Source organism: Prunus mume, linkage group LG3, assembly GCF_029339155.1.
Source record: "Prunus mume cultivar Tortuosa linkage group LG3, ASM2933915v1, whole genome shotgun sequence".
Taxonomy (NCBI): domain Eukaryota; kingdom Viridiplantae; phylum Streptophyta; class Magnoliopsida; order Rosales; family Rosaceae; genus Prunus; species Prunus mume.
This window is the reverse complement of record NC_142700.1, coordinates 6,957,026-6,976,511: the sequence shown is the minus strand read 5'-3', so window position 1 is coordinate 6,976,511 and position 19,486 is coordinate 6,957,026. Positions and strand designations below refer to the sequence as shown.

General features: G+C 36.8%; 2 protein-coding genes across 3 annotated transcripts; one reads left to right on the top strand and one right to left on the bottom strand.

Moving 5' to 3' along the window:
• Positions 1–3,482: 3,482 nt before the first annotated feature.
• LOC103325390 (putative LRR receptor-like serine/threonine-protein kinase At1g56140) lies at positions 3,483–9,899 on the bottom strand. 2 transcript variants are annotated; one of them, XM_089049208.1, is made up of 24 exons: positions 9,670–9,899; positions 9,396–9,573; positions 9,140–9,211; positions 8,909–8,980; positions 8,699–8,770; positions 8,494–8,565; positions 8,266–8,337; positions 8,115–8,186; positions 7,965–8,036; positions 7,790–7,861; positions 7,606–7,677; positions 7,438–7,509; positions 7,218–7,283; positions 7,005–7,067; positions 6,776–6,820; positions 6,580–6,638; positions 6,000–6,382; positions 5,705–5,900; positions 5,454–5,597; positions 5,186–5,304; positions 4,840–5,050; positions 4,293–4,524; positions 4,057–4,207; positions 3,483–3,959 (listed from the first exon to the last, which is right to left on the bottom strand). In XM_089049208.1, the coding sequence occupies exons 1-24, from the start codon at positions 9,806–9,808 to the stop codon at positions 3,648–3,650; spliced, it is 3,018 nt and encodes a 1,005-aa protein (XP_088905334.1). In that variant the 5' UTR covers positions 9,809–9,899; the 3' UTR covers positions 3,483–3,647. The 2 variants fall into 2 exon arrangements, with proteins under 2 accessions (XP_088905334.1, XP_088905335.1); XM_089049209.1 differs by lacking the exon at positions 7,790–7,861 and having other exon boundaries at positions 9,670–9,898.
• Positions 9,900–17,844: 7,945 nt separating this feature from the next.
• Positions 17,845–18,688, top strand: LOC103343298 (uncharacterized). The gene is made up of 2 exons (XM_008246961.3): positions 17,845–17,877; positions 17,969–18,688. The coding sequence occupies exons 1-2, from the start codon at positions 17,845–17,847 to the stop codon at positions 18,686–18,688; spliced, it is 753 nt and encodes a 250-aa protein (XP_008245183.2).
• The last annotated feature ends 798 nt before the right edge of the window (positions 18,689–19,486 follow it).

Below are 19,486 nucleotides of genomic sequence, written 5' to 3'. Positions count from 1 at the left end.
TAAGAAAAGATAACACGAGTAGTTATGTTCCATAAAAGTATAACCTATTATCTGATTTTATTTTTATTTTTAAGTTTTTTAATATGAAAAAGTGAATTTACCATATTATCCTTGTTTAATTAATAATTTCAATTCTTAATGTTTAAATTAACCAAGGGCATTTTTTCGTATTTTAAATGTTTCACCATTTAAAATATTCACGGTTCGGCCCAAATAAATTCTCGGCCCAATGTGATGCTTTACCAAGAAGAAACCTGATTTGGGTATGCGAAAGTTCATCATATGCGCTTGCACACATGCCACGCCAAACGACACGCCACGCTAAGCAAGGAATTATCATTCCGCACCTAATCACGCCACAAGCTTAAGTGGGCCCCAAGCCACTCAAATACCCGGGGCTTGCTTGAGTGGGTTGTGGTATGGATGGTGATAAATCAACATGAGACCCATTGATGGACCGAGAAATGGAAAGTCTCGGGTTGCTTGAGCCTCAAGACTGCCCGTTTCTTAGGCCCAAACATGTGGGTAAGCAAGAAAGAAAAGTAGCCTAATACCCAAGCAAAACAACCCAACCAAAATAAAGTCCAAACTAAGAAGCCCAATGTTTAGTAAAAGCCCTTTTGCTTAGGAAATCACCTTGGCCCATATAAAAATCCTAAAATAGCCCACAAAAAACCTCAGCTTTTGGAGAAAGCAGAGGACACGTGAAGAGCAGATGGCAGACTCCTTAAGCAAAGCTGCTGAAACCAGTCTCAAGCCGAGACATCCAAAGAACCGATGAATACCATCCCGCATGTCGTCAAGCATCCCTTGACCACATGTATTTTCACCTTTTTCCTTCACGATTCAGCCAAGGAAGAGGAAAGAAAAGAAGAAAACAAAGCAAACCAAGAGTGGAAGCTCCTATTGCACAATCCGGAAAAGAGGATGTTGAGCCCCAAATCCCCTGAATTCATGAAAATAGACAGAAGCAATCTTTGCCAAGAAAGGGAAGTCAGAGAAGGGGAGGAGAAAGGAAGAAAAGCTTAGCCAAAGTAAGTAGAAGCCATTAGGGTTTCTTGAAAATTGGTGATTTCCGGCAGCTATAAATTGAGCCTTCCCTACCCAACAAAAACAACTCACAACCTGCAGAGAGCAAGCTTTTCTCTCTATCTTGCAAAACTGACTCGTGCACTGCTTCATCTTCTTCTCCAATTTGTTTTTCGGCAGCTGCCAAGAACTCTGCCTTTCTTTTTCCTCTTTCCCTAGTCGAATTCCTCACAAAACACCTCATTCCTTACTTAAACACTTTCTTTTCTCATAAACCAAGCCTAATTTACCATATTATCCTTGTTTAATTAATAATTTCAATTCTTAATGTTTAAATTAACCAAGGGCATTTTTTCGTATTTTAAATGTTTCACCATTATCTGACTTTTGCTTTATATATATATATATATATATATATAGTATAGCTGGGAGGCGATAACTTTTTTTTAAATTTTTTCAAAATAGGACCACCACTATATACTGATTTTCACATGGCGCCTATTCGTTGGGCTGTTCTTCTTTTGTTTTTTTATAAATAGTATAGCCAAACGGCTATACTAGATTTACTTTTTTTTTCAAAATTGTATAGCCGTGCAGCTGTGTTCGATTTTTTAATTTTTTTAAAAATAGTATAGCCGGTCGGCTTTATTGGGTTTTTCTTTTGTAATTTTCTTAAAAATAGTATATTCGTGGCTATACTTAGTTTTTTCCTAGTATAGCTGCCCGGCGTTTCTATTTTGACAGGTGGCTCCTAGCGTTAAGCGGTCCTGCTTTTAATATATAAATAGTATAGCCGCGCGGCTATACAATGTTTTTTATTTTGTTTATAAAATAGTACAACCGACCGGCCATACTCGATTTTATTAATGTTTCTTAAAAAAATTGGATTTTTTTTAAAAATAATATAGCCACAGCGTTATAGGGTTTTAAGGCAATTTCATCCAAATTGCAGTAAACCAAGAACAAAACTTTTCACAATTAGCATCGAACTAATTTATATCGGCAATTTGGTCCCTTCTAACCCCTTTCTCTCCCAATTCCCATCTTCCTTTCCCTCTTAACCCATTTATTACAATAGAGAAAGAAGAAGAAAATGCGAATTTGCAAGTGCCGAATTGAGGCTGAACCGCTCAAACTGCAAAACAGATGGAGTAAATTCAACTCATTTCCCAAATAAAAAGAAAATTCAAAACTTACATAGCTATTCTATCCAAAATAAAGTTAAGGATCTATTTGGCTACCGAAAAAGTTGTAGTTCCGAACATTATTAGAATTTGGTATTACTGAGATGGGTGTTTTAAGTTTTTCATAAAGCAAAAACAAACATAAATCAAAGGGCACTTTGTTTTGTTTAATTGGGGATTAGTTTTCTTCCGTTTTCACATCAACCAAGCATAGCTGGTTTTGATATACAAAATAATCACAAATAGTCGGAGTATTTTGGCACAGATAGAGTTACCAAATGGAGAACTTGATTTCTCTGCATATTTTATATTTTTGGGCTGCAGACTTCATTTTCTTTTTCTAGTTTGCTTTTCAAGTTTTCAGGGAAAGGGGGACGATGGGTTTTGAGAGGGAGAAGGTTAGAAGGACCAAATTGCCCTCAAATTAGGTTACACGTGGGCCTCATGTGTCATTTTTAATAGCAATTTGGATTAAATTGACTTAAATCTAAGGGTAGGTCTGAAATTGGCAATATAAATTAGTTCAGGTGCTAAATGGATCAAAAAATATATATATATATATATATATATTTGTCGTAATCAATCATGTTCATTCAAAAACCCATAAATGGGGAGGAAACAAACAGCGAATATAGAAGTCAAAAAGGCCAACTAAAGGAAAAAATTACCACAAACACAGGGAAGATATTAAAACCAGTACAGTATAGTATAATAGTCTTCCATGTCGCAAAATCAAACCAAATTACAATACAAAGCCACAGTCAATCTCAAAGGGGACAGAGACCGCACCATAGTGGCCACAAAGGAGGGGATACACCACCACCACACATGTCAGCATTGTTGCATATAGAAACCCACTGATCTTCCATCAAAAATAGATATTCCCCAAAAATCGGGAACACATCAGCCCCCAAATGGTCCTCCAAAAGTCACCTTCTCCAACACACCCAATGGGCTCAAAATATAGCTTGGGGGGTTAAGTTCGATTAGTGTTATAGTTCATGGGATAAAATGGGTGAAATTTGGAACAGTCGAACCCAAATACTATATGTTCCTCTGTTCAATTCATGTTAGTCCAGATGTAGTTTTCATTATTAAAATAAAAAATTAAAAAAAATCAAAGATGTAAGTTTGATTTCGGTTTGTGTTCACTGAACGACGCCCAAAAGCTAAAGGAATACAAGAGGCCCAAAAAACTTGGGTTGGGCCAGAAAATTAGAACATACAGCCCAATCTCATAATCCAAATCAACAAACATAAAAATACCAATATAAGAAGAAATTATTCGATGTAACAGTAACACCGTGACATGTCATATGTTATGATTTTTGTGATTTTTGTAACACCATGTAGACATATGCTAAGTAATAATAAAGCAAATGATGGAATTTAAAAGTACAAAGGAATTTATACATCCCAACCTGCTGTGAATGCTTAACATGAAGATGACATGGTTGATAGGGTTGTCTCAGTTGATGAGGTATCACCATCCACCAAAAAGCTACTTGTGGTTACATCTTTGAAATCCCAATCTGTCAAATAACTTGGCTTTGACATAACAGTGCTTGCTTCAATATCTCCAGAAAGCATTGCCACCACACGTGACATCGATGGCCTCATCATTGGTGAAGCCTGAGTGCAGAGGAGAGCTGCTTTTATCAATCTAGTTGCGTCATTTTCATCAAACTCTGTCAATCTCGGATCCACCAGCCCCAGACTCTGGTCCTTTTCATATAGAGTCCATGCCTGAAAACAAACATCATGGCATGGTCAAAAAGGAAAAAAAATAAAGAAGTTTTCACAGCAATGCTAAAATTAAAGTAGCTAGGCTAAGTTTCCCTACCCATTCAAGAAGATAAATCTTCTCAAGATCCAAATTGTTGTCAGAATTTGGTCTCCCGCTGATGATCTCCAAAGCAACAACCCCAAAACCGAAAACATCAGCCTTTTCTGTCAGATGTCCACGCATTGCATACTCCGGTGCCAAATAACCTCTACAAGATCATGAAATGGTTACTAAAAATGTTGCTTTTACACCCTTGTCACGATTGACAATGTATAACTTAAACGGAGGCTTACATTGTCCCTGCAACCCGGGTGCTAATGTGGGTTTTTTCATCATCATAAAGCTTTGCCAATCCAAAATCTGATATTTTTGGGGAGAGTTTTGCATCGAGCAAAATATTACTGGCTTTGACATCTCGATGTACAATCCTGGGCCTTGACTCCTCATGAAGGTAAGCAAGTCCTCTTGCTGTTCCCAACAATATATTGAAGCGGGTAGGCCAGTCAAGGTGCAAGTCATTTCTTCCTGAAACATTACATGGAGAAGAACCAATGCATGTTAACAACTAATAACAAGTAGAAGAGAAAAAGAAAAAAAAATTGGATGTAACCTTAGAGTACTTTAAACTGCAGAGTATTCTGTTTTTTTGCAAAATGGAAGGGAAAGTAGCAAAAGAACGTGCAGGTTTTTAATTTCACATGATTCGAATATTACTCTTCTGGTTTCTTTAAACTTCACTCCTCAGCAGAGAAAAATTATAACAAAATGGTTGCGTAAAAAACTTAGATGAACTTTTAGAGTCCTTGAAACTGCAGGGTATTCTGTTTCTATAAAACCTACCAAAAAGTGCCTGATCAAGGCTCTTGTTATCAAGATGCTCATAAACCAAAATGCGCTGGGTTCCTTCAATGCAGCATCCATACAATTTCACTAGATTGCGATGTTGGACTGCAGATATCGTAGCAATCTCAGTTACAAATTGACTCTTCCCTTGGTGAGATGCCACTGAAAGTTGCTTCACAGCCACTACCCTCCCATCAGATAGTGTACCCTATAAATAGAAATACAATTCAGTGACATGAAAGGGGAGTAAAAAGAATCTATTTTGCTTCTCCCTCAATTTCTTTTTGTAAGAAGTCAAGTAATTACTTTAAAGTAGCAGATATTGATGAAAAATAGATTTCACCTTATAAACAGGTCCATATCCTCCCTCTCCTAGCTTATTTGAAGGATTAAAATCTTCTGTTGCAGCTCTCAACTCAGCATAACTGAAAGTATTTGGTCGGGGGCCTAATCCTAGAAGATCTGCATATTCAAAAGAGGGTATGACATAGGTTTAAATTTCGAAACAACACATCAGAAGTATTTTCTCTCAAATATGCTTATCAACACTAGAAAGAACCTAGAACCGCATGCAGAATTAACCCTTAATAATATGCTCATTGCTCTTTTACCTTCATCGTCATATTTTTCTGATGTTTTTCTCCGCATATATAAAACTGCAAATAATAATAGCAAGATCACTACTCCGACAGGGACTGCAATACCAACTATCAACCCAATCCTGCTCTTCTTTCCCGGAGTAGTTGGTGTAAGATCTGAGCAATGAAACAGAATAATTGTTCAGTGTCAATCGATTGGCAGCAGATAAATACATTTAAACCATTCAAAGGAAATCTTCATAACTTGACATTATATTATATACCTGAAGCAGCATGGACAGTCGATATTAGCGGGCCGTAATCACCCTGTTCAGGAATGCAACATGTTCCCTTACCAGCCCAGAACAGATGAATATCTAGGTAATTCTCTGTCACATTAACCTTGAAGGGTCTCTTAACTGCTCTGTTAACCCCACCTGCCTCCTTCGATATGTCGAAGTCCTTCCTCCTGAGGTACCCCTAGGAAGCAAATGAAGAGATAGTTAAATAATTCTGTCTAATGAGGTTGCCTTTACTTTAATTAGCTTAAGTTTTTTTTTTCTTTATTAGCAGCCTTACTTGAATATAGATATCAAATACACGCCTTCCTAGACTTTGAGAAGTTTGTGTATCACGGCTAGCAAAAACCGTTTCTGCAAATTGCAATGTTACAGTATAAGGTCCATTCTGAAGACCCAGGCCATAGTATCTCAGTGAACCTGGGGACACTCTTGAAGTCTCGAAAATCTCTGGTGTCAAATCTGCACCGGAGACTTGCGTATGGGTGGTTTCTACAAATGATTGACTCGAATTATCAGAAAAACCTGCATTGCTAACAGCCCATTTCTGTGTACTGGTTACATTAAATGTTGCTGGGCCAAGAGCTGAGTCTTCAGCCTCATACAATATGCCATCATTTCCTCTCATTTGTGGTCCTCCACACTTGATTGAGAAGTTTGTATCTGTACAATTCAGTGTAATAGCAGAAGCTATGATTAGTGAAAAAACTTCAAACTGATGTAATAGCACAAGATATGCTTACTAGATTTATCAAGACATTCCTACAATATGTATACATAATGAGATAACCAATGCCTATTGCTGTAACATGATCTTGCATTAAAGAAATAAATGCTAGTGGAGTATAGAAGAAGATTACGTAGTGGGGTATTTCGATTGCATGGAAAATTCCTCTGGAGGCAATTCAATCCAGGAAGACTGTAAACACAGAGAACAATTATTATTTATAATCATTGAACTGTAGTGGAAAAATCCATTAAACTGCAAAAGTGTAATAGCAATCACTTTATGTTTGAACTATCCGTTTAAAAAAAAGGTTATTCGATTCAACTCACGTTATGTTTGAACTGTCAAATGTGAAGTTGTTGACTACTAAATTCCTGCATAAAATCATTAATCAATCCACATATGAAGATGAACATTTCGTGTTCAAGATCTCAACATATCAGTACTTCAAATCCATCCCTTCTAATTTATTGAATTTCATTCATGTGGTATTATATATGCACAATGAAGGTGATTTGGACCATAAAAATGAAGGTGGAAGATAAAAAGGAGACGTACAGTTGCAATATTGTGGTTACCCATGGGGGAAAGCTTCCTGAGAAATAGTTGTAAGACAAATCTCTGCACATAACAATACAGAATGAGAAGGCACAAAAATGCATGGAAGTTCGAAGGAATTTAAGTAAGAAAAAAGCTGCCAGAATGCGCACACACAGAGTACTGGTTTCATTGCCAGTACATATAGCATACTTTTATGACATTAGGACTTACATAGTCTGAAGTTGATTGCTCTTTTGGCTTGGAAGAGGTCCAGACAAACTATTGTTTCCAAGAAATCTGGCCATATCAATTATAGGAGGCACCCAGAAAAAAAAAAAAAAAAAAAAAAAAGAAAAAAAAGAAAAAGGTAAGATGAACGACTATGTTTCTGAGCAGGAAATTCAATGGCATAACTATAGAAAAGAGGAATAATGAAGGCAGGCCTTATTACAAATATTTAAGAGAACTCATGTTGAACAAAGAACTTGGGAGTTCGCCTGTTAAATTGTTGAAACCCAGATCCCTGCAACATGAGTGATAAGTTAGAGGAACAATTAGAATGATAAGAAAATTAATCGGTATCTTTGGGATTCAAGCTTATATATCTACTGGAACGTACAGTATCTGTAAACGTTGATATTCTCCAAACTCAGTAGGGATGCTACCATTGATTAATGTATTCCGTAGAACTCTGTTACACCACCGAAAAAAATTAGTGGACAAGTAAATGGAGTAAGATTTTCAATTTGAAAAGGAAAACGAAGTTTGATCACAGTGCGTGAATGAACGAGGTGTTAACTTACAAATCAGTCAAGTTCTTCAAATTTTTTATGAAATCAAGAGACGAGCTCACATTAGATATATCACTGATTCGCCTGCATTATCATACACAAACATAAGTGATGCCCAGTACATGGAGAGAGAGAGAGAGAGAGAGAGAGAGAGAGAGTTTAAAATGTATTAAGCATTTGCCCTTACAGAGATTCCAATGAAGTCAGTTGAGAAAAACTAGTTGGTATTGGGCCTTCAAAAGAGTTCCCTTGAAATCTCCTACAAAAACATTTGAGATGCTTGTGAATAAAAGACCCATCTCAGCCATGCAGAAGGTTAAAAGTTTGCCATACTTACAAAGAAGTTAGTTTTCTCCAATTTCCAATGAAAGAAGGTATCTTTCCTGAGAAAGGATTGTCTTGCGCCCAGCTAAAATTCAAAAAGTTGACTCATAGTAAGCTCATCCCAGAATAGAAATCTCAAAGTACTGAATAAACAAAAAACTTACAAGACTTGCATGTTGATGAGCTTAGCAAACGTTGAAGGAATTTCACCACCGAGTCCACAGCTGTCCATGTAACTGTGAAAATAATAAACTGATTACTACCAATTTCATACGATAAACGCATTCCTTGCACATCGATAATGAATTAACAAATAAACTGCTCCTTGAAGAGAAAATAATTACACATTGCAACATGTGATTCAAATTCGATGAGTTAAATGAAGCACTCACAATAGCCCGAGATTGACTAAATTACCAAGTTCTGGAGGGAGTGTTCCGGAGAAATCATTTGATCCAAGGGACCTGCAACAAGTCATGTTGAAGAGGTACAGAATTAAATGATAGGGGGTTCTATATTTAACATGTCCCAATAGAGCATTTCTCATTTGTCTAAAACACAAAATTTAATTGTGTTTTCTTATGTTTCGTTGCTTACAGCATAGCTAGCTCCGTAAGGTTTCCAAGCTCCTTCGGGATGGGCCCAGAGAATGAATTGTGGGCTATTGACCTGAATGGAAATATCAATTAAAGATATTAGCACCCGTTTATAATTCAGGATAAAAACAGAGTAATTTTATGTATAGTACTATGTGCTTCTTTGGCCATATGGTATAACTCAATTGGGAGTCTATATTTCACTACTTACAATACTATCAACGCAGACATATTGCCGATGAATGCTGGTAGGGGACCGGTGAAATAGTTCTTATCAAGTTTCCTACAAGAATTGAAACAAAATGCAATGACCAGCGATTAATCTCTGAGTATAAAAAATAGTCGTGACAATTTTGAACGGTAAGAAACCTGTGCCTTTTATATGAAAATGTTAACTGCGATAAACCAAACAACAGAGAAGGGGGTTGGAAAAACTTCATACAAAACGGCCAGATATCTTAAAGCTTCAAATTCTTTTGGAAACATCCCTCGTTTGTTCAGAGCATGAACTCGACTGGAAAGAAAAAAGATTGAGCAGTCAGGCACTTAATATTACAATTGATATATCAGGCATGTTCTGCTTAGTTTTCTAAACTTGATAATTAATTGATTTGCTACGGTCAACAACACAAGACTAAAGAATATGGAGAGAGAGAGAGAGAGAGAGAGAGAGAGAGAGAGAGAGGAGGGTAACATACAGTTTGGTAATGTGGCAGGTAGTATTTTTGTCATAGGTACAGTCACAACTGACGGCTGGATTATTCTCTTGGTTTTCAAACTCGCTTCCATTGATGGCAAATCCAATGCATGGCTCTCCTCCACGGATGGTCAGGGCTAGCATGTCCCATTGCCGGAATATTGAGGTCAACGCCTCCACTGCACACTCAATTCAATCATATGTACACATCACATAACGTACTTATGTTGCAAAAGGAAAGAAAAACCAAAAAACAAAAAATATATCTTCTTTACCTTCAGATGGATCGGTAGTAGCATTTTGAGCCATGGACACTTGAAACCAGAAGCAGCTGAGACAGCATAGACTGCAAAAGAAGCCAAAGGACGCTGAAAGAGGCCATTGTTGCCTCAACATCCTCCTCAAATTGATCATGTTCTTGTCAATGGTTCCCAAACTACTTATTCTAACAGAGAGTAGAGAAAAATGATTTTCAAACAATAGGAAGGATTTGCATACATGAACTCCTGACCACTTTCTATTCACATATCTGTTGAAAATGTATATATTGACAACTTCAGCATCAAGACAATGTTGACTTCAGAAGTCTTGCATAGATTTTTTCTTTCTTTCTTTACAAGTTGCATATGATTAGATGGTGCCACTTTTCTAAGTTCCCACATGCAGTTGGCTAAGGCTTAGTTTGGTATTGTTGTGTTTAAAAAAAAAACTTGCTTCTGTTGTGCTGCGAGAATAAACGGCTGCAAAATAAAGCAGGTACGTGTTTAATAATCTATATTTGTAAAAGTGTTGTGAGTATAAAAAGCAGTGTCATATTTATTTATGTTTTTTTTTCCAAAAATACAAGAAATTTACAATACATTTACAAGTTTTTTATGTATATAATCTTAATAATATTATACACTTATAATAATAATAATAATAATAATCCACGAGTAGACAAAATAAAAAACTTAATAATTAATTGTAAATGAGAAATATATTAAAATGTTAAAAATTTAAAAATAATCTCAACAAATAAAAATAAAAATCTCTGAGCAAGTGACATCCATAAAATTCAGATTTAATAAAATTCAGATTGATTACTCGTGAAATTTAATAAAGTTTTTGAATCAACACATAAAATTCAGATTGATTACTCCTGAAAAAAGAACGGACCCAGCCTGCAGTGAGAAGAAGGAAGAAGAAGAGTGTGCAGAACAGGAGGGATAAGGGCTGTCATTTGGGAAAAATGACCCAGTTTTGAAAAAAGGCAGACTATTCCTGTTTTACCAAACACCAAATGTTCAAAAACTTTAAAAAGAAGCTGCTTTTACAAGTGACATCCACATTGAATATTATTATTATTATTACTATTGAGCCATTTAATTTAGAGTTTGAAATATTCATCTAGAATTCTAAATACTCATCTCATGACTTTTCCAATTTATCACTTTTTCTTCTTCTCAAATTTATTAAAGTGAAGGACTAAACTATTATTAGTTTATAGCGGATGTGCTCTCTATTGGATTAGAAAATTAATTTTTCTTAGATAGAGACAGAAAATAATGTGACATCCGAATAACACAAGACCATTCATTTCTGTGACCACTTTTGTATGAGACGAAGCCAACACGTCTTTGATTTTAATCCGATGTCTTTGAATCGGCAATAAAAAAACAAGGCCTTATTGGATATTTTGGACGACAAAATGTTAAATTGTCAAAGGTGATGAATTGCCGAGCAGTTTCATGATGTGGAAACAGAGCCCTACTAATGTCATCGTAGAATCGATGTTTTTTAACAAAAATATACTTTTACCAGATAATTATCCTTCTTTTATGTACAGGACGGTTCCCAAAGTACTTATAGTAACTCAAACAGTAGAGAAAAGCGATTTTCAAACAATAGGAAGCACGTACATGCATGAACAATTGACCCTCTGTAGTTTGGATTACTTGTGTTGAATTGCATTTGCATTGCTTCTTCTAGCTGCATAGTATTTCTGAGAGAAGGAGAAAGGTTTGTTTTAGATTTTCTTTTTAAAGATGTTATTTTATTATTTTATTTGTTACTTTCTGGTTTTGAAATATTTTAAATGTTATTATATTATTATTATTATTATTTTAACTAGAGTCCCCAAAGCTAATAAAAAATATTAGCCCACTTTCCTTGATTTGTCCTTGCTGAAACTCATTTTGCCTCACTTTACTTTTTTCACACATATTTATGTCACTTTGCCTCGATTCAGCGAGGCCAACAATTTCTGGTCAAAATATTAATTAAAAATTAAAAACTCAATTTTAAATAAGATTAAATATTTAAAACATAATGTATATTATTGAGTTTTTAATTAATATTTTGACTGGAAATTGTTGGCCTCGTCGGAATCTAGACAAAGTGAGACAAATATGTGTGAAAAAAGGAGTAAAGTGAGACAAAATGTGTTTCAAGGGCAAAGTGAGACTCAAATACACTTTGAGGGGGCATATCATAAAATAAGCCTTAATATTTCGGGAGCTTTAAGCCCTGTTTGGTATCCTACTTAAAAAAGTAAATTAAAAAAATATGATTCTTGTTAGAAACATGAGTTTTCAAAGAGTGATTTTAAGATCAAAACTTCGTTGGTATTGAACTCCAAACTATTTCCAAGATCTAACAAAATTGGAATTAAATGAGCCCAAGAGAACATGTGTTGTATGACACCATAAGTTAAATGAGGCCTAGAAACACTATGGCTAAAATACAAGGATGGGGTTTTGCTTCATCTTTTGTATTGGCTTATATAAGCCACACTTAGACTATGTTCGCGCTAAAACTAAACAGATAAAGATAGGGCTAACTTACAGGTGATGTGGACAGTTTTGACCGGAGGGGCCTTCGGTCCATGACGTCCTTCCTCAGGGTGCGATGCTGGATTTAGGTTGAGGAGAGAAACGGCGGTGAGGTCTAAAGCACCAGTGTGGTGCCAGTCGAAGACCTTGCGATGCCAAAGTTAGCGACTAAGAGCAAATTATTAACAGTGTGGAAGCACAAATCAATCAGAAGTCTTACCCTGTGTCTGGGGCCAGAGGCCTTATTTATTAAGAGTATTGGTGCTCATTTGGCACTTAGTTTCGATGTGGGACTTGTGGGAGTGTCTTTGATGGTTGACATGTATCCCGACATGCCTTGGCGGGAGGTCCGAGGTTGTCTTGTAGGGTCGGCAGGCATGCCGAACGCGTGCTCGAGGGTTGTTTGGCATCGGTATCGATAGTGCGTTAAAGGGGGCACTCGAGCACGTGCCAATTGAAGAACGTGGTGAATCGTGGTGTATGTCAATGTGGGACTTGTGGGAGTGTCTTTGATGGTTGACATGTACGCTTGCCGTTTGGGACGAGATGTGAATGAAAACTCGACCAATGTGCGTCCTGCCGTTCGATACGAGAGGTGAGTGAAGATTCGACCAATGTGCTACTGTCGTTCGGCACGATAGGTGAATGAAAACTAGACCAATGTGCACCTGAAGTTCAGACGAGAGGTGAGTGAAAACTCAACCAATGTGCACCTGCCATTCAAGCATGAGAGGTGAGTGAAAACTCGACCAATGTGTGTTTGCCGTTCGTGGGTGGTGTTCGTGCTCGAAAAGTTTGAGAATTGAAGTGTTCCTTCAGGTTGGATGTGATGACTCTTGGGCTTCCTTGTGCATGCTTGACACATGTTAGAAAGAGTTCGAAAGGTCGCATCGTTTTGTTTCTTGATGCTAGGTTCGTTCTATAAGTAGGACAAAGCTATGGTGAGAGGGGTACTTAGAATTCGTGAGGGCGATTTTTGGCGAGTGATTTGCGGCAACGTAGGCGATTTCCCACAAAGGTTTTAAGGCGGAGGCAATTTCCGGCGACCTCCCACCACCGTGTGAACAAGGTAAGTTGTCGTGTTTTCTTTCAAATTGAATCAAGCTCTTCAATTGTTTCATGAACATGTATGGATGTAGTTGAACGTAGATGAGCATGAGCTTTTAGGCTTTAGGATCATAGTTTGATTCTGGCATGGCATTTAGTTTCCCTTCGCCTCTGTTTGTAGATGTCATATACCAAATCCGAATATAGTGGTAGTCCAAGGGCGTTAGAGGGAGAATCGTCCTCGGGGAGCTCCACAACGGAGCTTGAGAGTGCCGACTTTAAGAGCGCTGAGATAGGATGGGGTACATAGGTGCCTACCGATTCTGGGAGTACTTCAAGCCTAATAGTGGTTGAAGTGGATAGTTATCAGCCATCGACATCCATCCGAGTCGAGGTGACCAGCCGATGTGTCGCTTGCGTTCCCGGGAAGGTGTCCTCGTCATTATCGGCCTAAGGTGTCGATAGCGAGGTGAAAGGTCCCCTTTTTGGCGTGGACTTCCTAGAGCCGAACGCCTTGACCGAGGGTGAGTTGGCAAAGATTAAGGCTGAGTATCACATTCCAGATTCGGTAATGATGTAGATCCCAGGGCCACTGGAGTCCTTAAGCAATCTGTAGGGTGAGGTGGTCTTCTTCACCGATGTCTTCAAGCAAGGGCTTCGGTTGCTATTGAGGCATTCGGTGCAAACAGACTGTTTTCTTTCCAAGGTTTGAAGAATCCAACTTTGGAGTAGGTTTGAGAGGAGAGAAATCTCCATTCTACCATGCTAGAACCGGCCACCAAGAGGAAAAGGCTAGCACATTACCTCCTATTGATCATCTTCTTCATCTCTTACACTATGTTTGTGTGTATGAACTAGAGGGTATCTACTTTGGTACCTTGTGAAGACTCTATGAAGCAAGTAACAAGGAAGAAGGTCTTTCCAAAGGTGAAAACTCGGAGACCATCTTCAAGGATAAGAAAGTCTCATCATTTCCTCAATTTTCTTTTGTGCATAAGTGAGATTAGACCTAGAAAGATACTTGGAATTTGGTAGCATTAGGCTTAATAAGATCTAAAAGTCACTTCCGCCTCTTTGAATGTTTGATTCATGTATGTTGTACCTTAAAATCCATGAGTTTTAAATTTAAATGCATATTTCCTTCAGAGGCTGAGTTATGAAGTCTCCTCAGAGGTTAACAAATGACTTGGGCTAAGGGTATTAGTGTGACAAATTTAATATTATTTTATTTAATATTAATTTTCTATTTGAATGGAAATTAATAAAATCCATTGGGTTAAAGACATCTTCAATTGGGGGTGACAATTCTTCAGACCAATGGATGCATTGTTTGCCTTTTATTGGGATACCTTTTTGGAAAGGGTATTTCATCATCTATAAATAGAGCAATCCTCCTGCAGTTTTATTCATTCAATTAATTCTCTACATATAGACTTCCATATATAGAGAGCATTAGAGTTTTCATAAAGAGAGGTTCCTACATAATTTTGGTTCAAAGTTCCTTGTGAATTGCAGTGCTTCTTTCATAAGGAGGGGAGTCGTCGTATCCTGAGAGGCTAACGCTAATGAACCATAAACACCAGTGGCGTAATTGCGTCTTAAGGTCAGAGTGTCCAACACTTGCCTCGACTCAATTAAGGTTCTTCTAATTCCATTCTCCTTCTGTAAAAATATGTTTTGTTTGCAGTAATTATTTATTTATTTTATAGCAATTTATCACTCATTTTCCAACAATCTTAAGACGAATTATAATCTGTGTTAATTGCTATATATATTAGTATGTGTTTATGCATTTAGATGAAAAAGTGCAAAACGATTTGAATCTAATGCGTATGACAGTTTCACTGCATTGTTGACTTGAGATTAAATTAGTTGGTCTTTCATTCAAGTGTTTCATTACTTCTGGGTAAACATTTTTAATTCATTTCCTGTTAGTTTCTTTTTGTTTTATACAATTCAAAGTTGAACAAATCTAAGTTTTAATAATCGGGACCCATTCAATTAAGATTGCCACAAACACTGATTGCCTTCTGTTTCTAGTATTAGACAAAGTCTACATACAATAGAAAGTTATTCTCTTTGAATTACAACATCGTTTTATTTTTATTTTTCTGTTTGAAATCTGTTCTCTGTTTGGCATCATTTTTCTGTTTATAAATTCTGATTATATTTATCCACATACATTAATTTCACTATATCTGTGAATTATAGCATTTTGTATTACTGTTATCTTTAATAATTGCATATTGCGTTTGCTGTACTTTTTATCGGTATTGTATTATTAATTTCTGTTTGTGGTTTGTTGTAACTCACTGTTCTGGGTCATTATTTATCTATTTAAGACTGCCAAATATTTGTTTATTGACATTGAGATGGTTCACTCAATTAAGGAAAATGTCGAATGAGATACATAAAGTGGGTCCTTCTGTGAAGACAAGTGCACATGCTGTTGTGTTGCCTTCATCCCATAATCATGCAGAGAAGCCTGAAAAATTTAATGGGATGGATTTTAACTAGGAACTACATTGCAAAATCATTATAAAATGACACCAAAAAAAAAAAAAAAAAAACTTTGAACCATATAACTGCCCCATTAACTGCCCAAATAGTTAACTGATCATTCTAGTAAACCACCAGACTGATTTTCAGATATCACAGTTTCATGTCTTAATCCATGCTCAATAATAATACACCATCTTCCAAAGATTATTCTTTTATGTATTAAGTTCTATCCTGGAGTAGTTTGTGTGACTTGGATATACCTTTATTCCATTCAACAGGAATTTGGTGTCTGCACACTAACCAGACATTAAGAAAACAAAAAAATATATTGAACAAGTGACATCATTTGACAATCGAAATTAAATGTCCCATTAGATTTGATTGGCTTTTAGTCGCTTGTAGTCCGTGCATCAGTTAACGAGACCTTGGGTGTCGACAGAACATAATATGGGATTTGCAAATTAATAAAGCAAAATTGATTCTAAAATAAGACACAAAAGATGCTTACAAGCTCTTCATTTTAATTTATCCAAAGCTTCATAGTTGATTTTTGAACTCAGCCTCTGCAAGAACAAAATGTCACATTAGTATCTGTTAAATAAATTATAAGTAGGACAATCAACATTTCAGGAAAGTTTAAGCACCAAAAATCCCATAAACCAGTTTATTAATAACTTAAATTATTAGTATCCATCACAGTAGAAACTTTGACAGCCTTTTATGGCTTTTTAGCAAGAGCACTTACTTGGCCATTCTGGCTATAATCGGTTGAAGTGAAAACTTTCAAACAGTTATGCATTGTGTGACTCCAATAATTAAATTCAAATCATCATTGAGTAATTTGAGCATCTTCCTTCTATTAATCAACTTGAGAAAAATGGGCAACCACGATTCAGACTAAAGAAAAAGCAAGAGCAATATCACATCAGCTTTTTTCCCCAATTTTTTAAAAATAGTATCACGGGGCTGCTATACCCTTTCTTCCCTAATTTGTTGAAAATAGTATAGCCGCCGGCCGGCGCGTAGCCCTAAGACTAAGAGGGTCCTTTTTAATATATTTATATACATATATAGTATCAAGCGGTTATACCTGCTTTTTTCCAAAAATAGTACAGCCCTCGGCTATACTTATTATGAGCCCTAGCACTGTATGTCTACACCTGTTTAGAGTGGATCGTTCAACACCTGCGGCACAAACCCATTTTTGATAGTATAGCCGTGCGGGTATACTGGATTTTTTTTTAATTTTAAATGGTATAGCCGGTCGGCTTTACTGCTTTTTTAATTATTTTTAAAAATAGTATAACCGCGCGGCTAGACTTGGTTTTTTTCCTAGTATAGCCGACCGGCTTTATTGTTTTGACAGATGGCTAGCGCTAAGCGGGTCCTTTTTTTAGCATATATAAATAGGCTTTTTTAAAGGGTGATTTTATTGGCACCCCATTAATTGCTCTTTACACCCCATACTAATTTTAAATATAAATAACCTATTTTACCCTTGTACACAATTACCGTTAAGGACAAAAAAATTAAAATTAAAATTAAAATTGCTCACTACACCCCACATATGTTCCTGCAACCCTAGTTTGACTTTTTTCTCAAACTATCATGTTCCTAAACCCTAAACCCAAGATTTATAAGTTTATATTGGTGAAAAAATATATTGTATTTATTCATGAAGGGTGAGATTGAAGTTAGAGACGCTCGAATGAGGTACGAGTTTATTTTTTGGCGTTTTGTAAGTTTAGTTTTTCATAACAGTTGGGTTGTGTTCGTGACATCGCATCGAACACGACAGATAATTTTAGGTGGGATGCCACCAAACGCTGCACCTTTTTCGGTTGGATTTCACCAGTGAGAAACTTATTATTCGGTGGGGATCCACCGTAAGATGGAACGTAGTTCAGTGGTGTACTACCGAACTTTTACCTGCGTTTCAGTGGCATCCAACTGAAATTTATTTATTCTTTCAGTAACTTATTGCCGACCACAAATTTAATCCAAGTTATTTTGATCTTACTCCCATTGAAGGAACAAAATCAAGGTGACGCCCCTACTGAAGGCAGCAATGTGGAAACAAAATGTGTAATGGACTATAGTGATCAATTCACAACTTATTCGGTAATTATTTGTCTGAAATCCTTTTTAGTATCATTAACGTGGCATTAATGTTTCAAATGTTATATTTAAATAATATGAGTTTTATGTGTAGATATTCAATGGTAGAGATGCATTACTTCGATGGGCTCGTGAACAAGGAAAATTGAATGATATTGTCATTGTAATTAAAAGGTCTGATTATGGAGGTGAGGGCAAGAGGAGACCTCGTGTAATACTTGCTTGTGAGAGGAACGGTAACTATAAGTCTTGTAAGTCTAGTGAGACAACTGATATAAGATCGGATGCAAATAGTGATATGAAAAAATGTGCTAGGGACACTGGTACCAAGAAATGTGGATGCCCATTCTTCTTAAAAGGTGTCAATATTGGTGATGGGGATGATTGGAAGTTAGAGGTGGTTTGTGGAGTAGACAACCATCCTATTTTAAAGTATCTTCAAGGTCATTCATTTGTGGGGCGACTTACTGAAGATGAGAATGCCTTGTTGGTGGACATGTCTAAGAGTTTGGTGAAACCCAGAGATATTTTGGTCACCATTAAAGATAGAGATGCAATGAATGTTTCAACTATGAAGACAATATACAATGCTAGGATCCAAAATAGAACCAAAGAATTTGCTGGGAGAACCCAAATGAAACAATTGCTTACTAAGTTATCCGAACACAATTATATTGAGTGGCATAGGACATCTGGACATCTGCCAGTCTTGTCAACAAACAAAGTGCAACCCAAGAGATATAGCAAATATGCTCTGACCGAATACATGATGTACTCCTCTGTCAAACATTGGAGAATCGCGCAGAATTCATGACAAACTCACATACTCATCACCGACAGCAATTGTTCAAGAGCCTCTTCATCACCACTCCTAAGTACTTAACTAACAACTCAAAATTTGTGTCGTCGTCATCTCCAAGAGGAGCAACCACTGCACCAGACACAGGAATGCCTAAAATAGATGACACATCATCCCATGTGATGGTCATCTCACCAAAAGGCATGTGAAAGGTGTTCATTTCGGGATGCCACCTCTCAACAAATGTAGATACCACAATCTTATCAGCATTCCGATAAGAACACCTAATAAGGTGCTCTAATCCAGACCTCTGAATGTACCCTTTGAATATACTATTATTTGGATTACCCCACCAATTCCACTCACGAAGGGTAGATGTTTTCGACATGCACCTAAGGGGCTCACGTTCCTAGTTAAACAAAATAAAAATAAAAATTAAGGTTAGTTACCATGAACCAGACTTATATTCTACCTTCTATTGTCACAGTAAAACGACTTACCTGGTTATTCCAAATTGCAGCAGCTATGTGAGTTTTAAAACTCGTAAGTAAAAATGGATCAATAGGACCTACTCGAGATGGCTCAGTAGGCTCGGCATGTACCTCAACATTACTATCCTGAGTAGTAGCTACATCTTCAACCTCTGCGTCAACATTACTATAATCAGTAGGAACTACATCTTCAACCTCTGTAGTATCCTCAATGTGATCTTAGGAGCCTCTCTCTCGTCTCCTCTGAGGCCGTGGGACGCTGTCTATTAGGTCGGGATGATGAAGCTTCAATAGTACCCCTGCGAATCCTCTTCATATCTAA

Excerpts from the sequence above, each read along its gene's own strand:
- LOC103325390 (XM_089049208.1), bottom strand. The coding sequence starts at position 9,808 with ATGATCAATTTGAGGAGGATGTTGAGGCAACAATGGCCTCTTTCAGCG. Across the intron at positions 7,862-7,964 it reads CTGACTTCATTGGAATCTCT|GCGAATCAGTGATATATCTA; the intron begins GTAAGGGCAAAT and ends ATGATAATGCAG. Across the intron at positions 4,525-4,839 it reads CCTTGATCAGGCACTTTTTG|GAAGAAATGACTTGCACCTT; the intron begins GTAGGTTTTATA and ends GTAATGTTTCAG.
- LOC103343298 (XM_008246961.3), top strand. The coding sequence starts at position 17,845 with ATGGACTATAGTGATCAATTCACAACTTATTCG. Across the intron at positions 17,878-17,968 it reads ATCAATTCACAACTTATTCG|ATATTCAATGGTAGAGATGC; the intron begins GTAATTATTTGT and ends TTTTATGTGTAG.